Genomic DNA, 27,923 nt, shown 5'->3' with positions numbered 1-27,923 from the left:
TGTTAAATCTCTCATCTCACCATCAAAACATGCCCACTAACCTTGAAATTCCCCCATCCTAAAAGGAAAGACACCTACCATTAACCCAATCTATACCCCTCATGATTTTATAAGCCTCTAATAATTGAAAGTAAGCATTTATAGGGGTGTGGGAAAACAGAAAGCCAATGAGACAGCTTCAAAGAGCTGGAAGTGAAACAAAGGCTGCAGCACAAGTGGAGCCATCGACAATCCTTTCCGCCATCCCTACAGCCTTCCCAAATCTCCAAGCAGTTCAAGATGGTATAACAACCTGAAAGGGTTAATCGACAGAGCGTTTCCCATAATGGCACAGGTAATGCAGTGACAATGCCCCTACCTCTGAGCCAGGAGGTCCAGGTTCAAATCACACCTGTTCAGATGTGTGTAACAACAACAGTTTCTAATCAAACTGTTAAAGTATCTATAAAAGCCTGGTCCTGGGAAGGAACCACAGAGTTATTGGAGTTTGTATCTCTTAGTAATGCTGAGAGACAATACTTTAGTAACTGTAATGTGAACTTAGAGTCAGAGAAGTACAGCATGGAAACAGACCTTGCCGACCAGATATCCCAACCCAACCTAGTCCAACCCGCCAGCACCCGGACCATATCCCTCCAAATCCTTCCTTTTCATATACCCATCCAAATGCCTCTTAAAATGTTGCAATTGTACCAGCCTCCACCATTTCCTCTGGCAGCTCATTCCATACCTGTACCACCCTCTTGAATGAAAAAGTTGCCCTGTAGGTCTCTTTTATATCTTTCCCCCTCACCATAAACCTATGCCCTCTAGTTCTAGACTTCCCGACCCCAGGGAAAAAAGACTTTGCCTATTTATCCTATCAATGCCCCTCATGATTTTATATACCTGTATAAGATCACCCCTCAGCCTCCAACCATCCAGGGAAAACAGGCCCAGCTTATTTAGCCTCTCTATAGCTCAAATCCTCCAACCCTGCCAACATCCTTGTAAATCTCTTCTGACCCCTTTCAAGTTTCACAACATCTTTCCGATAGGAAGGAGACCAGAATTGCATGCAATATTCCAACAGTGGACTAACCAATGTCCTGTACAGTTACAACATGACCTTCCAACTCCTGTACTCAATACTCTGACCAATAAAAGAAAGCAAACCAAACACCTTCTTCACTATCCTATCTACCTGCAACTCCACTTTCAAGGAGTATGAACCTGAACTCCAAGGTCTCTTTGTTCAGCAACACTCCCTAGGACAAAACCATTAAAAAGGTGTATAAGTCGTGCTAAGGATTTGCTTTCCCAAAATGCAGCACCTCACCAGGATGTTGCCTGGAATGGAGAATAGGTTGAGAGTTCTCGGCCTTTTCTCGTTGGAACGGCGAAGGATGAGGGGTGACTTGATAGAGGTTTATAAGATGATCAGAGGAATAGATAGAGTAGACAGTCAGAAACTTTTTCCCCGGGTACAACAGTGTTACAAGGGGACATAAATTTAAGGTGAAGGGTGGAAGGTATAGGGGAGATGTCAGGGGTGGGTTCTTCACCCAGAGAGTGGTGGGGGCATGGAATGCACTGCCCGTGGGAGTGGTAGAGTCAGAATCATTGGCGACCTTTAAGCGGCAATTGGATAGGTACATGGATGGGTGCTTAATCTAGGTTAGATGTTCGGCACAACATCGTTGGCCGAAGGGCCTGTTCTGTGCTGTATTGTTCTATGTTCTATGTTCTCACATTTATCCGAATTAAACTCCATCTGCCACTTCGCGGCCCATCTGGTCAAGATCCTGTTGTAATCTGAGGTGATCCTCTTTGCTGTCCACTGCACCTCCAATTTTGGTGTCATCTGCAAACTTTCTAATGGTACCTCTTATGCTCGCATCCAAATCATTTATGTAAATGACAAGACGTAGAGGATTCAGTACCGATCCTGTGGCATTCCACTGGTCACAGGTCTCTAGTCTGAAAAACAACCCTCCACCACCACACTTCTACCTTTGAGCCAATTCTGTATCAAAATGGTGAGTTTTCCCTGAATTCCATGAGATCTAACCTTGCTAACCAGTCTCCCATGGGGAACCTTGTCAAACTTACCCAAATTGAGCCTAATATCTCAAGAGATCAAGACTTCAAATAGCTAGCAATGAAATAAGATACAATTAACCCATTGATTGTTCAGCATTATCCATTCTCTGCCCAGATGCCATGTAGACATCCTTCCTCACATGACATCAGTAGCTTAGACAAATATGAGCAAAGTGAACTGGTGGGAACAAATCTACTGCAGATATAAATATTTCAGGCAGATGACCAAGACAACTTATGATGTCAGCATTGGTCAGATGAAAACTTAATTTAGCTGCAACAATACAAGACTCATCTCTGGCCCTTTGAACATATATTTCCTCAGGCCCATTGCCAACTCAGGCAATGGCCATTCCTCTAGCACCTAAGCCCCATCCACTAGAATTTCCACATAAATCCTTCAAAATTCACCATGAAACTCACCACTCAACTCTTTTTAAAAAGACATGTCCAATATTTGGCAAAGTCATAAGGTACTGCAGCAAAGGGCTTTGGAACATTTTTCCAAATTAATGAGATGCAGTGTAACTGAGTTGTTGTACATGGTTCACAGGAATTTAATGAAAATTCAACTCAGCTGTATGAACAGTTCACTGAGAATGAGCATTTTACTTGAAATGAAGTTACATGACTCAGAATTTAAAGATGAAGAGAATCAAAACAATGAATTCAAGCCAGGAATATCACTAACTGTTTAGGTTACTGTAGATCAGTATACATGTTTACCCTTAAAGCCTACAAAAAAGATCCAAAAATAAGGGTTAACTTGTATGTCCAGTAAAAGCACAAGCAGGATTGTTCGGGCTAAACAAATGGGATAATCTTAAATCAGGGTGATGTATTTATCATAATCTTCAGTAACTGAAGAGAGTGAAATCCTGACAAATGAACAAAGAAAGCTGCAACCCCCCCCCCCCCCCCTTTTGAGAAATTCCCTTAGACTCATATTTAGTGAATTAATGTAGCTATATATTACTGTGAGCAGATGGCACAGGAACATACGAACAGACAATTGAGTCTATGGGTGAAGACTGGATCCCAGAATCCCCAAAATATCACGGCCTATTCTATCACTCCAAAATCCTGTGGAGTGGATGATTCCGATGATGATGTCTGAATGCAAGACCCCCCCCCCAGTAGTAGCAAAAGTTCAACATCTGGCCTATTAGGATACCTGAAGTGAAGTCCATGTAACAGACCAGTGGCCAGTGCAGGGTTAGCTGGATATCAGCAGAATTGTTACTGAGTCACATGCGCACTCAGCAGCCTCATTTTACACTGACTGTGAGAGCAGCTTTTGTGACACAGGGGCAGTGTCTCCATCTCTGGGCCTGGTTTGTAATCCCACCTCCTTTGGAAGAGTGCCAAAAGATTCCTGAACAGGTTGGTTAGAAAATAACAATCTCAGTGGGAATGTTTCAGGTAGAGCACAGAGTTGGGGGTGGGGTGGTAGCAGGGGGAATGGTGTCCAAACGACACTGAACAAATTCAAACACAGCTGAAGAAGCCAATTCCTAACTGGAGGTGCAACCTACCTGAGCATCCTGACCAGTGCAGGAATCCCACCAGATTTGAAGATGGCGAGCATGCCGTCACGGTGATGAGAGAAGTTGTGCAAGATGCCAGCTGCACAGCGCACCGTTTCCATGTCATTTGTATTCTGCATGGTGCGGACAACCGCAGCAACCATCTGGGGCGACTGCTCCAGAGCGCGACATGAAGCATCTTTCTTTGACAGCTGGTTCACTATCATGGTTGCCTTGCTGACAATAACCTGGTCCACAAAATGCAGAAAGAAGGGTCAACACTCTCTGGGCCACAATGAGCAGCTTACTGAAATGGGCATAAGCTTTCACTGAACCCACCCCCTCAGCAGCTCGACTGTTTATGACCCTGTCCAACATGGAAGGAGCAAACAACTGCAACTGCTATTTATATAGTTACTTTTGGAAGGCAGAATTCACCAAGGAAAATTAATCAAACAGAGCTGAGTGACATAAGGAGACACTGGGCAGGGGATAGAGTGAAACAAGACCTGCAGTCAGGCAGAACAGCATTTATGATGTGAATAGGAGCAGAAAATTCTAAAAGGATGTTGATCAATTCAGACAGGGGAAAAAAACTGCATTAGTTTGAAATTAATGTGGGAAAAATGAAGTCAATTTTGAAGCGAGGAAATACTGTCTGAGGAAGAAATTAGGAGCAGAGATCTAGGAACCCAAGTATAGATATTATTAAAAATTAGTGGTTAAAGATCAATAAAAATGTTTGTTTTTATCTCAAAACATTGGGAATATAAAAAGGTGAAAGAAAGAGTGATATTAGAGTTATACATGAATCTCATTACAGCCCATCTGGAGTAATTGTGGTCAATCTCAGCACCACACCTTGGGAAGGATGCAATTGCCATGGAGGAGCAGCAGCAGAATGATCCCAGGCTGGAAAGGGTTAATACAATCACAAGATAGAAGATTAATGTAAATGGTTAAAGAGGTGATCTACTGGAGATGTTGCAGATCATTAAAGCAATTAATAGGATCGACAGAAAGATACCATTTCCTTTGATTTTCATTTTGGACAGAGGACAGGCAGGAGCAGCCCACAACAAAGATGAGGAGAAATTGTATTGAGGGATTTTTTAAAAATTCACTTGTGGGGTGTGGATATCACTAACTGAGTCCAGCATTTGTCGTTCACCTGGGTTGCCCCTTGATGTGCTGCTGGTGAGCTACCTTCTTGAACTGCTGCAGTCCATGCGCTGGAGGAACCCTTAGTGCCCTTAGGGAGGGAATTCCAGGGCAGTGCAACTTTGAAACATTGCCTCAAAGCAGAGGTGGGGTCACTAAATATTGTAAGTTGAAGGTAGAGAGGCAAAGGTTACCAGGTAGATGGGAATGTGGGGTTTGAAACACAAACAGATGAACTTACTGAATGGCAGAGCAGACTAAGGGTCAAATGAACTACTACTGCTCCAAATTAGCAGGAGCCAGGTGCCAGTCTGCTGAGGGATGATTACAAGGAGGCAGTTCTTCCAGCAAAGTGATTGCAGGTGCAGGTCAACTATAAATTGTGAAGGGAGGCCAATGCATTTCGTTGGGTTACACAAATAAAGCAAAAGGATGGAGCTAAGATACAAAATCAGCCGAGATCTAATGGAATAACAGGACAAGCATGATCAACTTAAACGCTTCCCGTTAACAAGTTAAAACACCCAACCTGGTCCTCATCATTGAGAAGTTTGGTGAGTTCAGGAATAGCCCGTGTTGCGAGCTCTGCATCATCTTGGTAATTGATGAGCTGTACAATGGCAGCTTTCAGCATCTGAGAGGATTCTGACAATTTCTGCACATTGGTCTCCTGACCAGGGTCCATCTGGGTGGACAGGATACGGGTACCAGTCTCCAGGGTTTCTGGGAACATGGCAGCACGCACACGTTGCCCACGGGTGGAGGCCAGCTGCTCTTCCATATCTGTAGAAGGAGGGGTTACATTGTGAAGCATAGTCTTTTAGTCACTCAATACACCGGGCGCCAGAATCCCTTCCCTCCCCCTATCTGTTGTCTACCTTCAATTGTAATTGAACCAAGTGGCTCACTTGATCATTTCAGGAGGATAGTTAATGTTACTGTGGGTCAGGAGTCATATGGAAACCAGACCAAGGATGGCAGATTTGCCTTCCCTAAAAAAAGTGAACCACATGGGTTTTTACAACAAATTGAGGGTAGTTAGAGATCACTCAGACTAGTTTTACATTTTGAATTTATACATGGAATTTAAATTCCACCAGCTTCCACCAATGGGATTTGAACCAGTTCCCAAAGCCTAAGTCTCTGGATAACTCTTCCAGTGAGACCACCACTAGACCTCCACCATTCAGAATTGAAATGGACAGGATGGAGGTGAAATGCAATTAACCCAAAGTGATACTGATTTAGCCTGGGCAAAGAGTGAATATAGCTAATCACATGGCATGTAACCAGCACATCACTTGTCTCCTCCATATTTTGTATTCACCTCAGTACCATTTCTTCTACTGGGTGCTAATGTCTCTGCCATTATTCTGTTCCCAATGTCATGATCAAAATCCCCACAACTCTGTCACACCAGTGGCATGGATTCTATATACCCCCAAAGTCATCCAATATCAACAGGAATTCAACTATCACAAGTCATCTCAGCCAAAAAGGTGGCACTGTTGTCTTCCCTACTCTGGGTAAGTTAGTACAGAATCTGAAGTGCTCAAAGCTTAACCCCAGTAAAAGATAGTAGCTGTTGTGTGACCAGCAATCCGAACATTACAACAAATATGGTTATCTGAACTATTCTCTCCTTCTGTATTATCCAATCAAATCCCAAAAGTGCAATCAACCAAACAACAATTTATTGCTCTCATTCCTTCTGCTGCCACACCTTTCCAGGGAAAGCAGTGCAAATGCTTCACATACCTGGTACTTGGGTCGCTGTGTAGGTAGTGGTTGTGACTGTGTAGCTTCCCTGCTTCAACATTTCATCATCTTCAGGGTTGCCTTTGCCACTGAGGGAGGGGACATTGGTGTTCATTCCCGAGTGAATGCCAGAATCAATGTAGCTCTGCCACTGAGTCACCTTGCTAACAGCCTCGGAGTCATAACTCTCCATTTTTCACACTGAAGAATGAAAAAAAACGAGAAAAAGACTTCAGTATTGGCAGAGACAGCAAACTGATCACTGATGTTAATTGTCCCAGGCAAGTTTCAACTGGAAGCGAAAAGCCTGGCAGTCAGGTGACCATGACAATGAACACCTGAACACACCCCATGCTGAAGAGTTGCAAACAACCGCCACAGAAATCCTGATTGAGTAAGTGTGTAACCGTACATGACTGAGTACAAATCAAGGGGAGCCTTGGCAAAGGGCCAAGAGTCCCAAGGTGCAGGATGGAGAACGGAGGAAGGGAGCAATATCAGGAGGGATGGTCACATCAAACCTGAGACTTTAACTGGAGATAAGACCATAAGACATAGGAGTGGAAGTAAGGCCATTCGGCCCATCGAGTCCACTCCGCCATTCAATCATGGCTGATGGGCATTTCAACTCCACTTACCCGCATTCTCCCCGTAGCCCTTAATTCCTCGAGACAACAAGAATCTATCAATCTCTGCCTTGAAGACATTTAGTGTCCCGGCCTCCACTGCACTCTGCGGCAATGAATTCCACAGGCCCACCACTCTCTGGCTGAAGAAATGTCTCCGCATTTCTGTTCTGAATTGACCCCCTCTAATTCTAAGGCTGTGTCCACGGGTCCTAGTCTCCTTGCCTAACGGAAACAACTTCCTAGCGTCCACCCTTTCCAAGCTATGTATTATCTTGTACGTCTCTATTAAGTCTCCCCTTAAGATCTCTGAGTGAAAGAACTAGAGACAGAAGAAAGCATGTTTATAGCTGCAGTGTAGAATGTTCCATCAGAAGGCTTTGATAACGGATAGAAAAAAAATTGTACTTAGCATCTGTAACAATTTCAGGATGCCCCAAAGCACATTTCAAAAAAAAACAAACACTTTCATTGGCTGTAAGAAGTCACTGCTGTAACTTTGGTAACATGGCAGCCAAATGCACACAGCAAGATTCCACAACAGGACCACAGCCACAACCAAGAAACCTGGATTTTAAAAACCCAGAGTTAATATTGGCTGGGACTGGGGAGACTTTGGTTTTTCTTTGAAATAGAGCCATGGAATCTTTCATTCAACTTCAGCTGAAAAGTGGATTTTCTTCCTGAGGTCTGTAGTCCCTTGACTGTACCACAATGCCATGAAAGCTGGCATCTAGGCCAAGACTTGCCAATTCACCAGGACAATCTTGTACATACCAGGGAGTTAAGAGGTGATTCCCTTGGGTCTTGTTCAGAGGAACACTTTCAAAAGGATTATTGAAAGTTACTGAGGTATGTTTAAGAATTACTTCCCCTCCGTCATTTTTAATTAATGTTGGAGACAGATGAAAAATACTGCATTGTACGTCACCAAAAATCACATGTTCAGGTAGTGGAGTTGTGCTTTCTATCTGCTCTGGGGTGGGATGATTGGCTGTCGGCAGCAAATGGCACAGAGTGGAACTCACTGACATCTGTATTTACAAATCAGCAACTTTTTCATAAATCACTAGTCTTTCAGCTGCTGATACAAGGGTTAGAAAAATACCGTCTGACATCACACAGCTGTTCAAAACTGCCATCTTACCCAATCTGGACTACGTGTGACTCCAGACCCACAGTAATGTATGACTCAACTTGTGGGCGGCACGGTGGCACAGTGGTTAGCACTGCTGCCTCACAGCGCCTGTAGACCCGGGTTCAATTCCCGCCTCAGGCGACTGACTGTGTGGAGTTTGCACATTCTCCCCGTGTCTGCGTGGGTTTCCTCCGGGTGCTCCGGTTTCCTCCCACAGTCCAAAGATGTGCGGGTCAGGTGAATTGGCCAAGCTAAATTGCCCGTAGTGTTAGGTAAGGGGTAAATGTAGGGGTATGGGTGGGTTGCGCTTCGGCGGGTCGGTGTGGACTTGTTGGGCCGAAGGGCCTGTTTCCACACTGTAAGTCTAATCTAAAGTCTAATCTAATCTAATCTAATCTAAAGTACCCTCTGGGCAATTAGGAATAGGCAATAAATGTTGGCCTAGCAGTGATGGTCACATCCTGAGAATTAAAAATAAAAACTTCTCATTGCCAAGCCAAGATTTAATATACTCAGCATTGTTAGGTCACCCTGAGGGAGGTTTGGCACAGTACAGAGCTTGGGAAAAAGACAGACCTAGAGACAAAGTAAGGATTTCCCAGCTCCCCTCCAAATCATTTATCAAAAATGTCTTTTCAAATCTGGAATTCAAGTCCTTGAACTATGGTGGAATTTGAAGCCATTCTTAGATTAGTGTATGCACCTCCTAATTAAATCAATCCACAGGAAGTGATTGATAAATTTGCTAGACCATTGAGGAACAAAACAAGTGGACAGTTCAATCAGAACCAGCACTGGTACAATGGACCATCAGGTCTCTCACAATACTGAAACTAATATCGAAGCTTAGTGGCCACAGGAACAAAAGTACCAAAACAATGACAATCTCAATTATTGTCATACCAAATTACACTGGCTCAACTTTACAGCCCACTAGAGGCATGAAGTGCCTGTGAATCATGGCAGTTTATAGAATTTGAATACTGATTAAAATCAGGGCTTTGTAATTTCATCCCAGGCTCATGAGGAAGTTTTTAAAATCTCTCCATTGGTGAGCAAGTCCACACTCGCCATGTGGGTCATTCTGACATAACCATACAGCACAGAAATAAAGTACAAAGTTCAAGGCACTCAAAAAAGCCGACAACCAAGGTGGTAAATTCCAAGTTTATGCAATTTACTACAAAAATTACCCATCCTCTTCCTTCCAGAACATTGCTGTTCCATTTTGAGAAGTGGCTATCACAAGTAACCTTTCGGAGTTTACTGACCACATACAGCCCTTGGCAATCATTTAGTGAATTCCCAGCAATTCAGTTCCTTTAGCATCTAAGTCACAGAACTAAACAGGTCTACTCATACTTCCACAGAAAAACAAAGGGAATACGTCCCTTTCTAGACCAAGCACAGTGACAAGGAAAGACAGAGACCAATGCAGAAACTCACAAAGCACCACAGCAATGTCAAAGCAAATGTCACAATTGCCCCAGTGAACATAGGCCTCCGAAACAGGCAAGGGAAAAATAATTGGGAATAAGGAAATGGCAGATGAATGAGTAAATGCTTTCCATTGGATTGGTTAGCTCAATTAGCTGGACAGCTGCTTGGTGATACAGAGTGATGCCAACAATTCCCACCCTGGCTGAGATGATTATCATCATCAAGGACACACCTTCTTAACCTCTTCCGTTGCCAGCTTGTTACTATATCAAAAAGATTGGTCATGTAGGATTTTCCCCTTCAAAAATGTATTGGAATTCTTTGAGGGAAACCATCGGATGCAATATATTTGAATTTCAAAAAGGCATTTGGTAAGGTATCGCACCTTAGGCTATTTAAGGCAGGAGCACATGGAGTTGGAGGTAGCGTACCAGCACAGGTACAGCCTTGGCTAACCAATAGAAGACAGACGTAAGACAAGGAGGCATTTTCAGAATGGAATGGTGTGCCAGTGATCAGTATAGGGGCTACAATTCTTTGGAAAGTATATTAATAACTTGGGTAAGTGACTGTACTGGCATAGAGCTTGCAGATGATACAAAATCAGTGGTGGGCACATTGTTGGAGGGAATCCTGAGGGACAGGATGTACATGTATTTGGAAAGGCAAGGACTGATTAGGGATAGTCAACATAGAAAAATACAGCGCAGTACAGGCCCTTCTGCCCTCGATGTTGCACCGACCGAAGCCTACCTAACCTACACTAGCCCAATAACCTCCATATGCTTATCCAATGCCCGCTTAAATGACCATAAAGAGGGAGAGTCCACCACTGCTACTGGCAGGGCATTCCATGAACTCTCAACCCACTGAGTAAAGAATCTACCCCTAACATCTGTCCTATACCTACCACCCCTTAATTTAAAGCTGTGTCCCCTAGTAACAGCTGACTCCATTAGCGGAAAAAGGTTCTCACTGTCAACCCTATCTAAACCCCTAATCATCTTGTACATCTCTATCAAATCTCCCCTAAACCTTCTTTTCTCCGATGAGAACAGCCCCAAGTGCCTCAGCCTTTCCTCATACGATCTTCCTACCATGCCAGGCAACATCCTGGTAAACCTCCTCTGCACTCGTTCCAATGCCTCCACATCCTTCCTATAGTATGGCGACCAAAACTGCACACAATAAACATGGCTTTGTGCGTGGGAAATCATGTCTCACAAACTTGATTGAGTTTTTTGAAGTAGTAACAAAGAAGACTGATGAGGGCAGAGCAGTAGATGGATCCATATGGACTTCAGAAAGGCGTTCAACAAAGTTCCCCATGGGAGACTGATTAGCAAGGTTAGATCTCACGGAATACAAGGAGGACTAACCATTTGGATATAGAACTGGCTCAAAAGGTTGGTGGTGGACGGTTGTTTTTCGGACTGGAGGCCTGTGACCAGTGGAGTGCCACAAGGATCGGTGCTGGGTCCTCTACTTTTTGTCATTTAAATAAATGATTTGGATGCAAGCATAAGTAGTACAGTTAGTAAGTTTGCAAATGACACCAAAGTTGGAGGTGTAGTGGATAGCAAAGAGGGTTACCTCAGATTACAACAGGGTCTGGACCAGATGGGCCAATGGGCTGAGAAGTGGCAGATGGAGTTTAATTCAGATAAATGCAAGGTGCTGCATTTTGGGAAAGCAAATCTTAGCAGGACTTATATACTAAATAGTAAGGTCCTAGGGAGTGTTGCTGAACAAAAAGAGACCTTGGAGTGCAGGTTCATAGCTCCTTGAAGGTGGAGTTGCAAGTAGATAGGATAGTGAAGGCAGCGTTTGGTATGCTTTCCTTTATTGGTCAAGAGTATTGAGTACAAGAGTTGGGAGGTCATGTTGCAGCTATACAGGACATTGGGTTAGACCACTGTTGGAATATTGCATGCCATTCTGGTCTCCTTCCTATCGGAAAGATGTTGTGAAACTTGAAAGGATTCAGAAGAGATTTACAAGGATGTTGCCAGGGTTGGAGGATTTGAGATACAGGGAGAGGCTGAACAGGCTGGGGCTGTTTTTCCTGGAGCGTCGGAGGCTGAGGATGACCTTATAGAGGTTTACAAAATTATGAGGGGCATGGATAGGATAAATAGACAAAGTCGTTTCCCTGGGATCAGAGAGTCCAGAACTAGAGGGCATAGGTTTAGGGTGAGAGGGGAAAGATATAAAAGAGACCTAAGTGACAACTTTTTCATGCAGAGGGTGGTACGTGTATGGAATGAGCTGCCAGAGGATGTAGTGGAGGCTGGTACAATTGCAACATTTAAGAGGCATTTGGATGGTTATATGAATAGGAAGGGTTTGGGCCAGATGCTGGCACGTGGGACTAAATCGAGTTGGGATATCAGGGTGTGGACAGGTTGGACCAAAGGGTCTGTTTCCATGCTGTACATCTCTGATTCTATGACTCTAGGTAGGAAGGCAAATGATGAAGATGACACAGAGTATTGAAACAGATTAAGCAAGTTGGCAAAAGGTGGTATAATACAATGTGGAAAAACCGGAGATCATGTAGTTTGGGAGGAAGAATTGAGAAGCAGTTATTATTTAAATGGAGAAAGATTTAATATCAAAAGATTTGGGGGTCCTCGCACCTATAATCACAATAAGCTAGCATCTACATTCAGCAGGTAATAGGAATGTAATGTTGATCTGCATTGAACGTGGAATGGAGTATAAAAATACACAAGTCTTGCTAAAGTATACAAAGCACCAGTTACTGGATCAGTGGTGCTGGAAGAGCACAGCAGTTCAGGCAGCATCCAACAAGCAGCGAAATCAACGTTTCGGTTTACCTAAAGCACCAGTTACACCATTGCTGGAACAATAAACAGATTTAGTTTCTTATCTAAGGAAAGACATGCCAGCAATGGAGGTAGACCAGAGAGAGGGGTTCACTCTGCCAAACTTGGTACAGAAGTACTGTCTCACGAAAAGTCAAGTTGGGGTTTTGAAGGGCAAAATTGGATCTTATTGAAGCATACGAGAATTAAGCTTCAGAAGTCTCCTCTTGTCAGAGAGACGAGGACCAGAGGGCATATTTTCAGAATAAGGATTCAAACATTTAAGAGAGGAGGATGAATTTATTCTGAGGGTAGTGAATCTGTGGAATTCTTCACCACGGAGGGCTGTTGAGGTTGGGTCAGTAAGTATATTCAAAACAGACGTTTTAAAGAAAATCAATAAAAGAATCATAGTCAGGAAGAATGAAGGGAGGATGATCAGATCAGCCACAATTTTATTGAATAGAGGCGCAGACTTAATGGGCTGAATGACCAATGCCTTATGGCCCAAACAGGGAATAATCTGCACATACTATTCCTAACTGGCAGAGCAGAGATAGGAGCCTACTGCATGGAAAAGAAACCAAGACTTTCCTTGCAGCTAGTCTCATAAATGACTGGGTGATTGACAATCTTCTGGTCAAGATTACCGGAAAAGCAACTTGTTCTCAGCTGTGACTTTTATTGTCCCATCAGTATCACAGCTTACACCATTAAGACCTCTGCTCACTGTGTCCCCCTCTCATTCTACCTCCCCAAACATTGCAGTACTGTAGGTGCTCCAAAGTGTCCCCTTTCAAATGACAAGTTAACTGGGGCTCCATCAGCCCTCTCAAACTTAACATACATGATTCCACAGGTAGGGGAGTTTGCTCTGGTACACGAGCCAACATTTGACTGGTCAGCACCTCATTTGCAAAGTCAGGTTTCCTCCAAAAGAAAAAAAATGATTAGATTAACTTTTGAAATAAACCAGCTGTAAAGAATCTCAGGATGTTTTTAAAATCACGCAAGGTTCTGCATAAAAACACAAAAGGTACAGTCACCATTTTTGCTTTTTCGCCAAAGTAACACTGATCTTTAAGCTCTGCTTAGTTTTGTGAAGAGTATCCTCAACACTGGCAGAAGGTTTAAGCTTCACTCTAGGTGGTTGGACTTCATAAACCAGGCTGGCATTCAGCTGTTACAGGTAGAGGTGCCATCTTTGGGTGGTGTGTAAAACCAAGGCCCTAACAACCGGTTCAGCTCAGGATGACGTTAGGGTCTGTGACCAGCACTCACATGAGCCAAACCACATCAACTGGTCACATCTCACTATTTAGTGTGGGACTTCCCTTGGTTGCCAGGTCAGCAAAGGTGACTATGGCTCAGCACTAATCATTTGTAAGAAACCAACTGAGGAGAAGGATCAGGCCATTTGGTCCATCCAGCTTGCTCCATGATTCAATGTGATCACAACTAAACTAATTTTGGCCTTTACTTTATTGTTCTCCATGCCCGCCACCCCCCCCCCCCCCCAAATAAAAAAAATCTGAACTACCTAGCTGATTAAAAATCTGCCAAGTTCACCCTTAAGTAAACTCCGACTACTCCTCTGGTATCTGTGGAGGAGAATTTCAAAACAATAAGGATCCTGGAGAATAAACAAACTCCTAATTTCCAGCCTAATAGGGAGGCCCCTGCATTTTTAAATTCTGTCCTAGTTTTTCAGCCCAGTAAAACTTCTCTGAACTGCTCCACTATAAATATTTCCATCCTTAAGGAGATCCAAACTCTACCCAATTCTGTTGCAGTTTCACCAATGCCCTGCACAATTGCAGGAAAATTGACTTTTGGTTTCTACTGTTTTTAAGAATGCTAAGATACCATATGCCTTCCTAGTTACTTGCTGTATTGGCAGGGTGATTTTCTGGTGATTCAAATACAAGGTCAACCAGATCCTGCTGTACTGCAACACACTGCAGACTCTACTTCAATAATAGATAATTAATAAACTTCAGGAGATTTGAAAACAAGGATTGTGCCAGACCAAAAGGAAACAGACTTCCTTCTATCTCATGGCCCGTTTCTATATCATGGAGGAGTCACCATTTATTTTATAAGTTTAACCGGTATAAACATATGGAGACAAAACCCAAGTGTGGAGCATTTCCAATGCAGCCTTGACCATGCCATCCACAAAACTAACAATATTGAAGACCACAAGCTGGCATCAGGAAACAGTCTGAGCACAAATGGCCCCAGGGTAAAACTCCTGGGCATTGCTGAGCCCATCTATCCCAGAGTGTGATAGGCTTCACAGGTCAGAGTTAGAGACAGCCAGGCTAGCAAGCAGACAACTAGACATGGTTCTCTATTGTATTCAGCCCTTGCTACACAGTCTGCCTGTGTTCAGGCTAAAGGACAACAACATTTACAGTAACGTCTCCCACTGATTCGTCTGTCAGTCTCACCTGCAAAATAGCATGACAGTAGACCTTTATGTTACAAGGACATTTAGCAGAGCACCCTCTAAATGGGTGGTGGGAGTTACAAGGGAGGAAGACACTGGAGCAGAGTCTGCCCTTTGTTGCTGTTCAATGTCCACAGCGCCCATTTCCCAGGTGCAGGTACAGTTACAACAGTTAAGAGACATTTGTACAGGCACATGAGTAGCAGAGTTAAGGGATATAGGCCAACCACAGGTAAGTGGGACTAATTCAGTTTGGGAACCTGGTCAGCATGGACAACTTGGACCAGACAGTCTATTTCTCTGCCGTACAACTATGACACTCATCCCCTCACATTAAAAACTTCATCTACCTCTACAGCATCCACCTGAACCTCAACATACAGATGCTTCAAACTCTGCTCACCCCTAAGCTGCACATGAGAACATTCCACATTAACCACCCAAAATCAGAAACCCATACAGTAGACCAGCAATGAAAACACTGATTTATAATGACAGCAACATCATCCTACACAGCAAATAAACAGGTCAATAATTAAATACATTGACAGGATATGGTTTTAGTGGGGAGGGGGTGTAGCGGGAGAAAGGCAGAGCACAATAGCAAAACAACGATTGCTTGGTTTAATTTTAACAATCGAATCTTAGTTTGAAGTGCATCTCCAGGCCATTTGCTGTAAACATGTTTGATGTGCACAGTGGCTGACGGACTGTTAAAAGGAAAGCGCCCCAGGCAGGAATGCAATTGATTTTTCCCCTTGGTCAGCAGTACATAGCAGGCTGTTACCACAAGCAGAGCAGGCAGCTCAGTGAGGTTCAAATCAGTCACTACATCTTGCGTAGGCCAGAAATACCCCCACTCTCCCCAGAACTAGACAGAATACACTCTGGGAGAAGCTGGACTCTGATACAGGTTCTAATATCTCCACCCAAAAACATCTAGGGGCCTTGCGCTGTTTATTTATAGGTTCAACTCAGACTGATTTGCTGCATTGATTGAACATCCTTTATGGATATTCACGAAAAAGCAAAAACTGCCTCAGGAGAAAGAGGGAATTTGCAAAAGGGAGGGAGAATTGAGTTGCTGCAGTCCATGTGGGCAAAAATATAAATATTGTTATGCTAGGAAACAAATGCCAGTAATTTGAACCACTGACAGCAAAAGTTGCAGAGATGTATAGTTTCATGTCTGAATGGTGAGACCTGGAAGGGAATTTGCAGCTGGAGTTCTAGAATATAAAGTTTACGGGTTTGTAAGATGCTGTTGAAGAAACTTTGGCAGCAGTGCCACAGTGCATTATTGGTGGAAGTGAATGTTTAAATTGCTGATTAAGTGGACTGCTTTATCTTCGATGATGTTTAGCTTCTACAGTGTTGTGGAGCAGCCTTTACCCAGTTAAATGAACAGTATTCCAAAACACTGTAGGAGCAGATTACTACAGATGCAGAAATCTGTACTGAACATAAAAAATGCTGTAAATCACAATGAGTCAGGCAGCATCCATGGAGAGACAGTAAGCTAAGGTTTAGAGTCTAAATAACTCTTCATCAGAGCCGCTCTAGGATTTGAAATGTTGGCCTGCTCTCTCTCAATGGGCACCGCAGATCCGCTGTGATTTACAGTATTTTTGTTTTCAGTATTCTAACACTCCTGATTCAGGCCCTGTATATGATGGGCAAACTTTGAGTCAAGAGGTAGATTACTCACTGGAATTCTTGGCCTCTGACTTGAAATTGTTTTACATAATCCAACCAGAGATCTGGCTACTTTAGATCTGGTGGAATTTAGCATTCAGTTTGAGAGTGAGATATTTTGGTCAGAAACGACTGTACAAAATTTAAATAAGGGTAAGTACAAAGGAACAAAGACAGAGCTGAGTGGAATGGACTGGTGAGAAAGGAGTTTAGCAGCAAAATCAGTTAAGGAACAATGGCAGACATTTAAGAAAAAAAGGTCCTGACTCACATTGAAAATATATTCCAGTGAAAGAGAAGGATTCTAGGAATGGGATAAATCCTGGATAACACATTGAATTATGAATACTTATGGCAAAGATTAATGGTAAGTCAAAGGATTACTATTGTGGTCAATAGGTTCCATTCTAAGTTTCTATTATTTCAATAGCTCTACCCATATGTATTATACTTGAAAGGGTTCAGAAAAGATTTACAAGGATGTTGCCAGGGTTAGAGGACTTGAGCTATAGGGAGAGGCTGAACAGGCTGGGGCTGTTTTTCCTGGAGTGTCGGAGGCTGAGGGGTGACCTTATAGAGGTTTACAAAATTATGAGGGACATGGATAGGGTAAATAGGCAAAGTCTTTTCCCTGGGGTCGGGGAGTCCAGAACTAGAGGGCATAGGTTTAGGGTGAGAGGGGAAAGATATAAAAGAGAACTAAGGGGCAACTTCTTCATAGAGGGTGGTGCATATATGGAATGAGCTGCCAGAGGAAGTGATGGAGGCTGGTACAACTGCAACATTTAAGAGGCATTTGGATGGGTATATGAATAGGAAGGGTTTGGAGGGATATGGGCTGGGTACTGGCAGGTGGGACTAGATTGGGTTGGGATAGCTGATCAGCATAGAAGAGTTGGACCGAAGGGTCTGTTTCCGTGCTGTACATCTCTGTGACTAATTGATTCAAGACATAAAAAGACCATTCAGTCCCTTCCGCCTGTTCCAGTACCAATGAGATCATGGTATGCTAATATCATTCACCTGCTTCAGCTCCACGTACCTCAAGTAGAAATTTCAGCTTTGAAATCAGTGGGTGAGTTAGCCTTCATTACTTTGTGGGACAGAGTGCCATACTCACCTCAGCTTTTGCATGATATGTTCCTGGATTTCTACTCTAAAATGGAGGTCAGATGGCTTTTCCTCAAATAATCTTTACATTGAGAGGTATCCACAATCATTTCATATGGCACTGCCACCACGCTAAATATGGACAATTGGCCGTGTATGTCCTGTACACAAAAAGCAGGATAAATCAAACCCAATCGTCAGTCCACACTCAATCAGTAAATTAAATGAAATCAAAGGTGTCATCAACATTACTTTCAGGCAGCACCTGCTCAGTGACATCCAGTTTGGATTCTGCCAAGGCTACTTCACTCCTTGCCTCACTGCAGCTTTGGTTCAATCTAAAGAGCTGAATTGAATTCCAGAGGGGAGGTGAGAATGACAGCCTTTGACATCAAACACATCATGGAACCCTAGCAAAACTGGAATCAATAGGTATCAGGGGAGACCTCTCTGGTGGTTAGAGTCATACATACCACATAGGAAGATGGTAGTGATTGTTCAAAATCCAGTCACCTCAACTCTAGGACATCTCTTTAAGAGTTCTAGGCCCAACCATCTTTAGCTGCTTCATCAATGACCTTCCCTCCATCATAAAGGTCAGATTTTCACCGATGATTGTATAATTATTCAGCATCAGTTGCAACTCCTCAGATACTGAAGCTGTCAAGTGTTCAAATGCAGTGGAGTCATAGAGTTAGAGAGATGTACAACATGGAAACAGAGCCTTCAGACCAACTCGTCCATATTGACCAGATATCCTAACCTAGTCTAGTCCCATTTGCCAGCACTTGGCCCATATCCCTCCAAACCCTTCCTACTCATAAACCCATCCAGATGCCTTTTAAATGCTGGAATAGTACCAGCTGCCACCACCTCCTCTGGCAGCTCATTCCATACTCACACCAACGTCTGCAAGAAAAAAAGTTGCCTCTTGGCTCTCTTTTATATCTTTCCCCTCTCACCCTAAATCTATGCCCTCACGCTCTGGACTCCCACCTCCCCCACCCCAGGGAAAATACCTGGTCTATTTATCCTATCCATGCCCCTCATGATTTTATAAACCTCTATAAAAAGGTCACTGATGCTTCAGGAGACACAGCCCTATGCTATTCAGCTTCTCGCTATAGCTCAAACCCTCCAACCCTGGCAACATCCTTGTAAATTGTTTGAGCACTTTCAAGTTTCACCACATCCTTTCATTAGAAGGGAATCCAGAATCACATGCAACATTACAAATGTGGCCTAAACAATGTCCTGTACAGCTGCAGCATGACCTCCCAATGCCTATAGCTAATGCTCTGGCCAATAAAAGGAAAGTATACCAAACACTTCCTTCACTATCCTATCTACCTACAACTCCACTTTCAATGAACTATGAATCTGCACCCCTTTTACAGTTCGTCTTGCTCAAAACTGCACGAACCCATCTAAGACAAAGTTTTCACGGTGCCTCAGTACACATGACAATTAATTCAATTAGATTCTGTAAATCCCTTTTAGATTAGAAACAGTCTGAACATTGGGGCACAGCCAGCCTCAATGCATTAACTGGGCCAACATGGCAGCTATTGTTAAAGTTCACTTGAGAATGTAACTTTAATTTCTGGAATTTACATATGAAATAACTGAAACCAATATGCCAATTCTAAAAGATGGGAGACTTAAACAATCCAGGTCTTTTTCAATATATAATTTCAGTTACATCACACTGTAAACTTTTGCTATAAATTCTGTGTCTTACAATTTTATACTCCACAACCACCTAAGGAGCAGTGCTCTGAAAGCTAGTGCTTCCAAATAAACCTGTTGGACTATATCCTGGTGTTGTGTGATTTTTAACTTTCAAGAATTGCAGCTGAGTCAAGTAGACAGCTCTTGAGGGTATCTAGGTCTGTATAAGAAATGCTGCTCTAGCCAGTGACACCCACATTCTATGAATGAAGTTATTCTCTTTATTTGTTCAATGTCAATGACTCTCACCCAAGTCAGAATGTTATTATTATTATTTCAAATTTACTCCAGAACCCATCACCCTGGCAAGTCTTTATCTCAGCAGTGAGAGATCAATCAAGATACCTACACAAGTTCACATCCAACTAGACAATTACTGCCTTCTTTGCAATGGTGTTTCAGCAGTCGAATTCACAACAATTGAATGGCAAACAGGGCTTCAGTCATGGACTGGGTGCTGGCAGGTGGGACTAGATTGGGTTGGGATATCTGGTCAACATGGGCAGGTTGGACTGAAGGATCTGTTCCCATGCTGTACATCTCTATGACTCTATGGACGCGTCTCCCAGGATTGTTCATTGTTTTTATACAAGGTACCAATTGCACTCTTTTTGCCATTTCCCCAACAGAAACCAGACAATTTGTCGATCTTTTAGCAAAAGAATTTCCAGCAAGTCTCTTCCAGCTCATTAAAAATTCTGCAATAACTGATAAGAGATATGAGAGAGCAGGTCAGCAATGGTCACAGTCACCCGAGGCAATTTGTCACTTGTTGAAACCAGTTCAGAATGATCCCAATTCAACATCATTGGATCCAGCCACAGGAAGCGAAAGGGCCTTTCTGTGCTCACATTCCTAAAAAGGAGCAACACAGCACTAACTGCTCTGGGAGATAGACAACTGCATTCCAAACATTTACCAGAAACAATGCAGCTCCTAACGCAGGGACCTACAAATACTCCATATTCTAGAATAATGGAAGTTTCCCTTAGACACAGACACAGAGTTCCAGGTAGAGATTTTCATCAGTACAGAAATACTAAATTTTCAACACAAAGGGCACTCACCAGCCTGGGAAGACAGCAAAATCTTCCTGTCAAGAATAAGTAAGTTACAGGAACAAACAACTTTGTATTTCTGCAGCACCTCCCACGACAAAGGATACCACAAAATTCTTTAGGTGCATGGACAATCAAGTGCTTTTGTAATCTACAAAACAGTGCAGCCAATTTATGTACAGCAAGTTCCCACAAGCAGTAAAACAGGAACAATTTGAGTACAGCTATTAATCAGCAAACATTAGACAAAACACCAGGCACCACCTCTCTATTCTTCTTCAAAATACTCCCATGGAATCTTTCCTATGCACCTGGAGCAGTTGTGGTCGAAATGTTCTGACTAGAAGATAGATCCTCAGACAATGCAGCATTCCCTCAGTACTAACTCTGCAATGTCATTCTAAAGTATGGTCTCTGGAGCGAAGTTTCAGTCTTTGGCCCAGCAAGTTAAGAGCTGCTATGGCCAGAGCAGCCCTGACTGATCAAAATAACTGATCGGTGCAAAGGAACAGAAAATTGGACTCAAATCAAATGTTAGACATAAACAAAGAACAAGGTAAGCAACAGATTATACACAACCCATTTGATCCTGGTACATGGATTTCAAACTTGCCTTAGCAAACCAGAAATAGCTGTAAACACTTCCCACAATCCACTTCCCATTTCATGCAACATTCAGGAAATGGATACTGAAGCCACAAGCAAGGTTGGTGTACTAAGGAAACAAGTTTAGAGATATAGTTCAGAATCACAATTGAATGTGGGTTTATAGCATATTATGGAGGCAATTAGAGGAAGATTTACTCTGTACATAACCCTGTGCTGGGAGTTTGATGACGACAGTGGAGAGCTTTGCTTTCAGTTCAAGAGATAGACAGCAACTTATTCTAAGCAACCCTGTGCTCTACCTATCTTGACAGCAGTTATCAAACAGTGTGCTGAATAACGTAAGTCCCATCTTACCAAACCAGAACCTGCTGTCAATACTTCTTTGGACTGTTGTATAATCAAATGCTGTAACTGCAGAGACTGTCAGATTGGATTGTAGAAAGTAGAGTATTAAGAGGAAAGAAAGAGCGTGTACTGAAATCTGAGCCATTACCTGCTCAACACCCAGACTAAAAAAACAAAGTCTGAAATGAAAACAGTTGGGATGGCACGGTGGCTCAGTGGTTAGCACTGCTGCCTCGCAGCACCATGGTCCCAGGTTCAATTCCAGCCTTTGTGACTGTGTGTGGAGTTTGCACATTCTCCCTGTGTCTGCGTGGGTTTCTTCCGGGTGCTCCGGTTTCCTCCCACAGTCCAAAGACATGCAGGTTAGGTGAACTGGCCACTCCAAATTTCCCATAGTGTTAGGTGCAATAGTCAGAGAGAAATGGGTCTGGGTGGGTTGCACTTCGGAGGGTCAATGTGGACTTGTTGGGCCAAAGGGCCTGTTCCACACTGTAGGGAATCTAATCTAAAAAATAACCAAGAGGGAGGACAAGGTATTTGGAATCTTTTGAAAAGCCCATCCAAGAAAAGAAACTTCACTTCACATCAAATGAAATTTGATAATTGCTGTCATTACTGAATGGAAATTTCTGAAACTAAATCAGAATTCTCCAACTGACTCAAACATCTCTCCACAGCATATCAGAGAATTCCCCACTAACTGGTGATTCATCTTAGCTCTGCTCCTATCCAGCAAGTTGTCAGTCTTCTCCATTGTGAGCAGTCAGTATGGAAGGTTTAAAAGCTTACAGTAGCTGGCCCTTTCTAAATTACACTGGGAATATTGCACACCCCAGGAAGATACCCTGAGAGATGGAGGGAAGGAAGGTCAGGCAGAGGAGAACAGAAGCTGTTTGGCAATGAGGGTTAAGTAGGAATTTACTGTAGGCTGGGCAAAGGACTCAACATCAAGTTCTCCAATTTCAAATAACCCCCCTTCTTATCCCCAGATTCCTTTCCAGCACCACCCCCCCCCCCTTCACCTTCCATTTCACTTACTGCTCTTTCCTTCCAGCCATCAACCAGATTCATTCCTCCCATCCAATAGCCAGGCCATACCCTCTACCCGTGTTCACCTATCACTACCTCACCACTTTGCCCCTCTTCCACCCCTTTCTCTGCAGCTCCCCTCATCCCAGTCCTAAAGAAGGGTTTACCCGAAATGTTGACTTTTTCACCTCTTGATGTTGCCTGGCTTTATTGGTCAGAGCATTGAGTATAGGAGTCGGGAGGTCATGTTGTGGCTATACAAGACATTGGTTAGGACACTTTTGGAATACTGCATACAAATCTGGTCTCCCTGCTACAGAAAGGATGCTGTGAAACTTGAAAGAGTTCAGAAAAGATGTACAAGGATGCTGTCAGGATTGCAGGCTTTCTGCTATAGGGAGAGACTAAATAGGCTGGGGCTGTTTTCCCTGGAGCAGAGGCTGAGGAGTAACTTTATTGGGGGGGGGGGGGGGGGGGGGGGGGGTGTTTATAAAATCATGAGGGGCATGGATAGAGTAACAGACAAGAACTTTCCCACCCTGGGGGAAGACATAAACTGGAGGGCATAGGTTTAAGGTGAGAGGGAGAAAGATTTAAAAGGGACCCAAGGGGCAACTTCTTCATGCAGAGGGTGTGCGTGTATGGAATGAGCTGCCAGAAGTGGTGGTGGAGGCTAGTACAATTACAACAACATTTAAAAGGCATCTAGATGGGTACATGAATAGAAAAGGGTCGAGAGATATGGGCCAAATGCCAGCAAATGGGACTAGACTAATTTCAGATATCTGGTCAACAATATCTGCTGTACATCTTTATGACTAACTTGATGACCTATTGCAAGATTTAAAATTTGCGAAGACAGAGCAAACAAATGACACCACAAAGTGGAATTTGCCTACATAACTTGATCGACAGGAAGAACAAGCTCAGTTGTGCACTAACCAGAACCAATTACAGTTTATTCAAGAGGCAGCCTCCCACAGAGCTCAACACACTCCAGCTGATTCATGCTGAACGGTGTCTGAAAATCCTGGGGAGGTGGTGGGGTGGGAGGGAGGCAGACAGAGACAAAAATGGGGAGGAGAGCGAGAGGAGGAGAGTATAAGAGAGGGAAAAAAAAAGAGGGAGACAATGAAACTCTCACAGAAAGATGACAACACCGAGGTGTTATTATGCAGGGTAACAAAAGAATGTAAAGGCACTGAAGATTATGATGCCAGACTAAGATGTTGTATCTTTCAGGAATATCTGAACAATCTAAGTCTTTCTTCCAGACAGAGTGGTGTAGGGGTAATGACATGGGGCTATTAAACTAGAGGCCCTGACTAATACTCTTAGAACAGGAGTCTAAACTCCACCACGGCAGATAAAATTTGAACTAAATTACAAAAACCTTGAATTAAAAGCTAGTCTAGTGTTGACAATGTCACCATTGATGGATTGTTTTTAAAAAAAAAATTTACTAATTGCTCTTAGTGAAGAAAATCTGCCATCCTTTCCTGGTCTGACCTACATGTGACTCCAGGTCCACAATGTGGCTTACCTATAAATGCCCTCTGAACTGGCCCTAGTAGGCCTTAGTTCAAGGCATATGAAGGGGTGAGGATGGTAAACATAAGAGTAATTAGTAAATTAAATGAGTTCATGTGAGAATGGGAATCCCATGACCACAGGTCAAGGTGAATAGGATCAATACATTTAAGGGGAAACTGGATAGAACATTGTACAGAGCTGAAAATGTGTTGCTGCAAAAGCGCAGCAGGTCAGGCAGCATTCAAGGAACAGGAGATTCGACGTTTCGGGTATGAGCCCTTCATCAGGATTCCTGAAGAAGGGCTTATGCCCGGAACATCGAATCTCCTGTTCCTTGGATGCTGCCTGACCTGCTGCGCTTTTGCAGCAACACATTTTCAGCTGATCTCCAGCAACTGCAGACCTCACTTTCTCCTCAGAACATTGTACAGTACAGCACAAAAGGGATCCTTCAACTCACGTGTTATGTTGTGCTGAACATAACACCTGATTAACAGCAACCTGCAGAATGCAGTTGTAGATACCGCCCTCAGGGTCAAGTTATTGTTTTCTTCCAATAGGAATGAGGGAACAGGTGATGAATAAATTAAAGAAGAGCGAATCAGATGTGAGCTGCCAATCTCTACAGCTGGTCAGCATGTGTAGCCCTCTTATGGACCAGTGGTAGTGTCCCTACCCCTGTACCAAGAGACCCAGGTTCAAGTCCCACCCATTCTGGAGGTGTGTAATAACATCTCCAAACAGGTTGGTTCGAAACAAAGGGAAAATAAAGCAGCAATTGTGTTTGCATTCATAGTCAGGAAAGAATTTGTACAATAAATTTGAATTATAGGGCTCTTGGTGTGGTAATGACCCTATCTCTGAACCAAGACGCCTGGGTTCAAGTCCCACTTGCTCCATGAGGTGGGAAAGAACATCTCTGAACATGTTGATTAGTAAATATAAATTGGGTGCGCGCTGATTGTATAAATATGGGGAGCTAGTAAATCAGTGGGATGAGTGTTTTATAGAGTGTAGTTCAATGAAATAAAGCTCTCACATAAAGTGTGGACTTTAATTTTGTTTGAATACAGTCTGGAATATAACATTCATCACCATACACCATGTGGAGTCAATGCATACAAGCACTCATCACTAGTGACCTGACCGGTAAAATTAAACAAGTGCATTGAGGCAAATTGTCATAATAGCACAAAACAGAATACTGTTAAAAGGCTAATGACAACATCACAAAGAATTGGTATATTTTGCACTCATCACTTCATTGTTGCTGCACAAAGTGTGTCAGGATAAAGAGGGGCGGGGAAGTAAACAGTAATACCAAAAACACTTGCAATTGCTACACAAGGATATACAAATCATTCTTCCCCCGCCCCCCCCCCCACCCCCAACAATATTAGAACCCTCAAGATCAGAATGAGTAGCTGTACAAATGATATCACTCAGACAGCTACTTCTGCTAAAGAACATGCCCAGAAAATACACTTCAACCTTGAAAAATACACCATATTACACCCAAAATATGCACTATACTACCACACTGCAACCCCTGAATCTAGTAATCCCTATAACAGGTGTATAATATACACAGTTTATGTAACTAGCATGGGATTAAAATCAAATTCTACAGAGTTTCGGCAACTCCATATCACACCCAGCAATAAAGTCATCTTGGGCATTATTCCAAAAACTATAACAGTCAAAGGCTTCAAATTCCAAACTAACAACATACAATACTCAAACTTCCTTATTACACAGATACCAGCACTTCCCAAAAACCCATAACCTCAACTAAGAACCATGTCTGCAGACAAAAATAAGTACTGTACAAAGAACTGAAGATGCTGGAAATCTGAAACAAAAACAAATTTCTGGAAAATCTCAAAGGTCTGGCAGCCACTGTGGAGAGAAATAAGAGCTTCCATTTCGGGTCCAGTTACCTTTCTTCACTGGTAGGTAGGAAGAGATTAGTTTTTCTACAGATAATAGGGCAGGGTAGGGTGGGGATTAAAGCCCAATGAGAAAGAAAAATAGTTGGATAAACAAATAGATTAAGGTCAATTTGGGAAATGAAAAAAAATGTTATTGGGGACAATTAGTGGCTAACAGTAGGTAGAGTGTAACAGCTGCCTAGTGATGACGTGGTTTGAGGTGTTTTTTTTGGGGGGTGGGGGAAAGAAGGGGGGGTGGGGGGGGGGGAAGAGAAAGGAGTTGGGGGGAGGAGGGAAGGGGTTGGGGTGGGAGAAGAGGGAGGGGGTGGGGCACCTGAGAGGGAGGGAGGGAGGGAGGGGGGAGAAGGGGAAAGGGGAAAAGGGGAAGGAAGGGGGAAAAGGGGAAAAAAAAGGGAAAAAAAATGACGGAGGGGGAGCATTTTAGAAGAGGAGTTGCGAGCTGTCCTAAAAGCCCTAAAATTGTTGAACCCTATACAGAAGGCTGCAGGCTCCAAGTATAAAAAGTGAGGTGCTGTTCTTCCAGCTTGCTCCGAACTTCACTGGAGCACTGCAGCCAGCCTGTGGCAGATGTTGACTCGGAAACAGGGAGATGTGTTGAAGTGGCAGGCGACTGGAAGCTCAAGTGCTCTGTGAAGCAAAGACCAGGTTTATGGTTTGTAAAGGGCACCACGTTGTGAGCAGCAAATATAGTAGACTAGATTGAATAAAGTGCAAGTAAAGCACTGTTCCACCTGGAAGATGAGCCTGAGATCTTGGAGAGCGAAGAGGGAGGAATTAAATAGGCAGGAGTTACACCTTCTGTGGTTGGAAGGGAAGGTGCCCTGCGGCTGTGGGAGGGTATTGGGAGTGAAGGAGGAGTGGACCAGAGTGTACCAGAGGAAACGGTCCCTGCAAAAGGCTGAAAGGTAGGGGAGAGGATTATGTACCGAGTGGTGGCATCTCATTGGAATTGGCAGAAATGGCTGTTAACAATCTTCTGGATTTGGATGTTGATGGGATGGTAGGTGAGGATAAGGGAGACCCTATCATTGTTGTGAGGGTAGAGAGGGGTTTGAGGACTGAAGTGAGGAAGATGGGTCAGACCTGGCTGAGGGCCCTGTCAACCACAGTGCTAGGGAAATCTTTGATTGAGGAAGGTGGTGGACATTTCGGAGGCTCCCTTATTGAAGCTTATCATCAGAATAGATGCGATGGAGTCAGAGGGACTGAGAGAATGGAATAGTGTCTTTACAGGAAGCAGGAGTACAGAGGATGCAGTCAAGGTAACAAGGTTTAAAGGTGAGAGGGGAAAGATTTAAATGGGACAACCTTTTCACATAGAGGGTGCTGTACGTATGCAATGAGCTGTAAGAGGAAGTGGTGGAGGCTGGTACGATTACATTTAAAAAGGCATCTGGATGGATGAATGGACAGAAAGGGTTGAGAGCTATGAACTAAATGCTGGCAAAGGGGTCTTGATTAAGTTGGGATATCTGGTCAGCATGGATGAATGGGACTGAAGGGTCTGTTTCTATACTGAGCATCTCTGATTCTACAACTGTGAAAGTCAGTGGGCTTGTTGTGGGCATCATTCCTAATGAATGATCAATTCTCCTGCTCCTCGGATGCTGCTTGACCTGCTGTGCTTTTCCAGTGCCACACTCTCAACTCTGATCTCCAGCATCTGCAGTCCTCACTTTCTCCCAATATTAGTGGTCAGTCTATTCCCAGAAATGGAAACAAATGTCAAGGAAGGAAACGGAGGAGTTGGAAATGGACCAGGTGTAGATGACTGCAGGGTGGAAATTGGAAGTGAAATGGATAAATTCTGGATGGGGGGGGGGGGGAAGCAGCATCAATTCGGTCATCGG

The 27,923-nt window shown here is 43.4% G+C and overlaps 1 protein-coding gene across 1 annotated transcript in view; it reads right to left on the bottom strand.

Moving 5' to 3' along the window:
* Positions 1–27,923, bottom strand: part of LOC132831013 (junction plakoglobin-like) — a 63,756-nt gene that overhangs the window by 20,856 nt on the left and 14,977 nt on the right. Inside the window, exons 2-4 of the mRNA XM_060849037.1 lie at positions 6,528–6,728; positions 5,299–5,552; positions 3,618–3,856 (exon numbers count right to left, since the gene is read on the bottom strand). Of these exons, the coding sequence (XP_060705020.1) occupies positions 3,618–3,856; positions 5,299–5,552; positions 6,528–6,720 (686 nt within the window). The 5' untranslated portion in view covers positions 6,721–6,728. The remainder of the gene's footprint in view (positions 1–3,617; positions 3,857–5,298; positions 5,553–6,527; positions 6,729–27,923) is intronic.

Source organism: Hemiscyllium ocellatum, chromosome 32, assembly GCF_020745735.1.
Source record: "Hemiscyllium ocellatum isolate sHemOce1 chromosome 32, sHemOce1.pat.X.cur, whole genome shotgun sequence".
NCBI lineage: Eukaryota > Metazoa > Chordata > Chondrichthyes > Orectolobiformes > Hemiscylliidae > Hemiscyllium > Hemiscyllium ocellatum.
The sequence above is the reverse complement of the archived record's forward strand: the minus strand, read 5'-3'. Positions and strand labels throughout refer to the sequence as shown.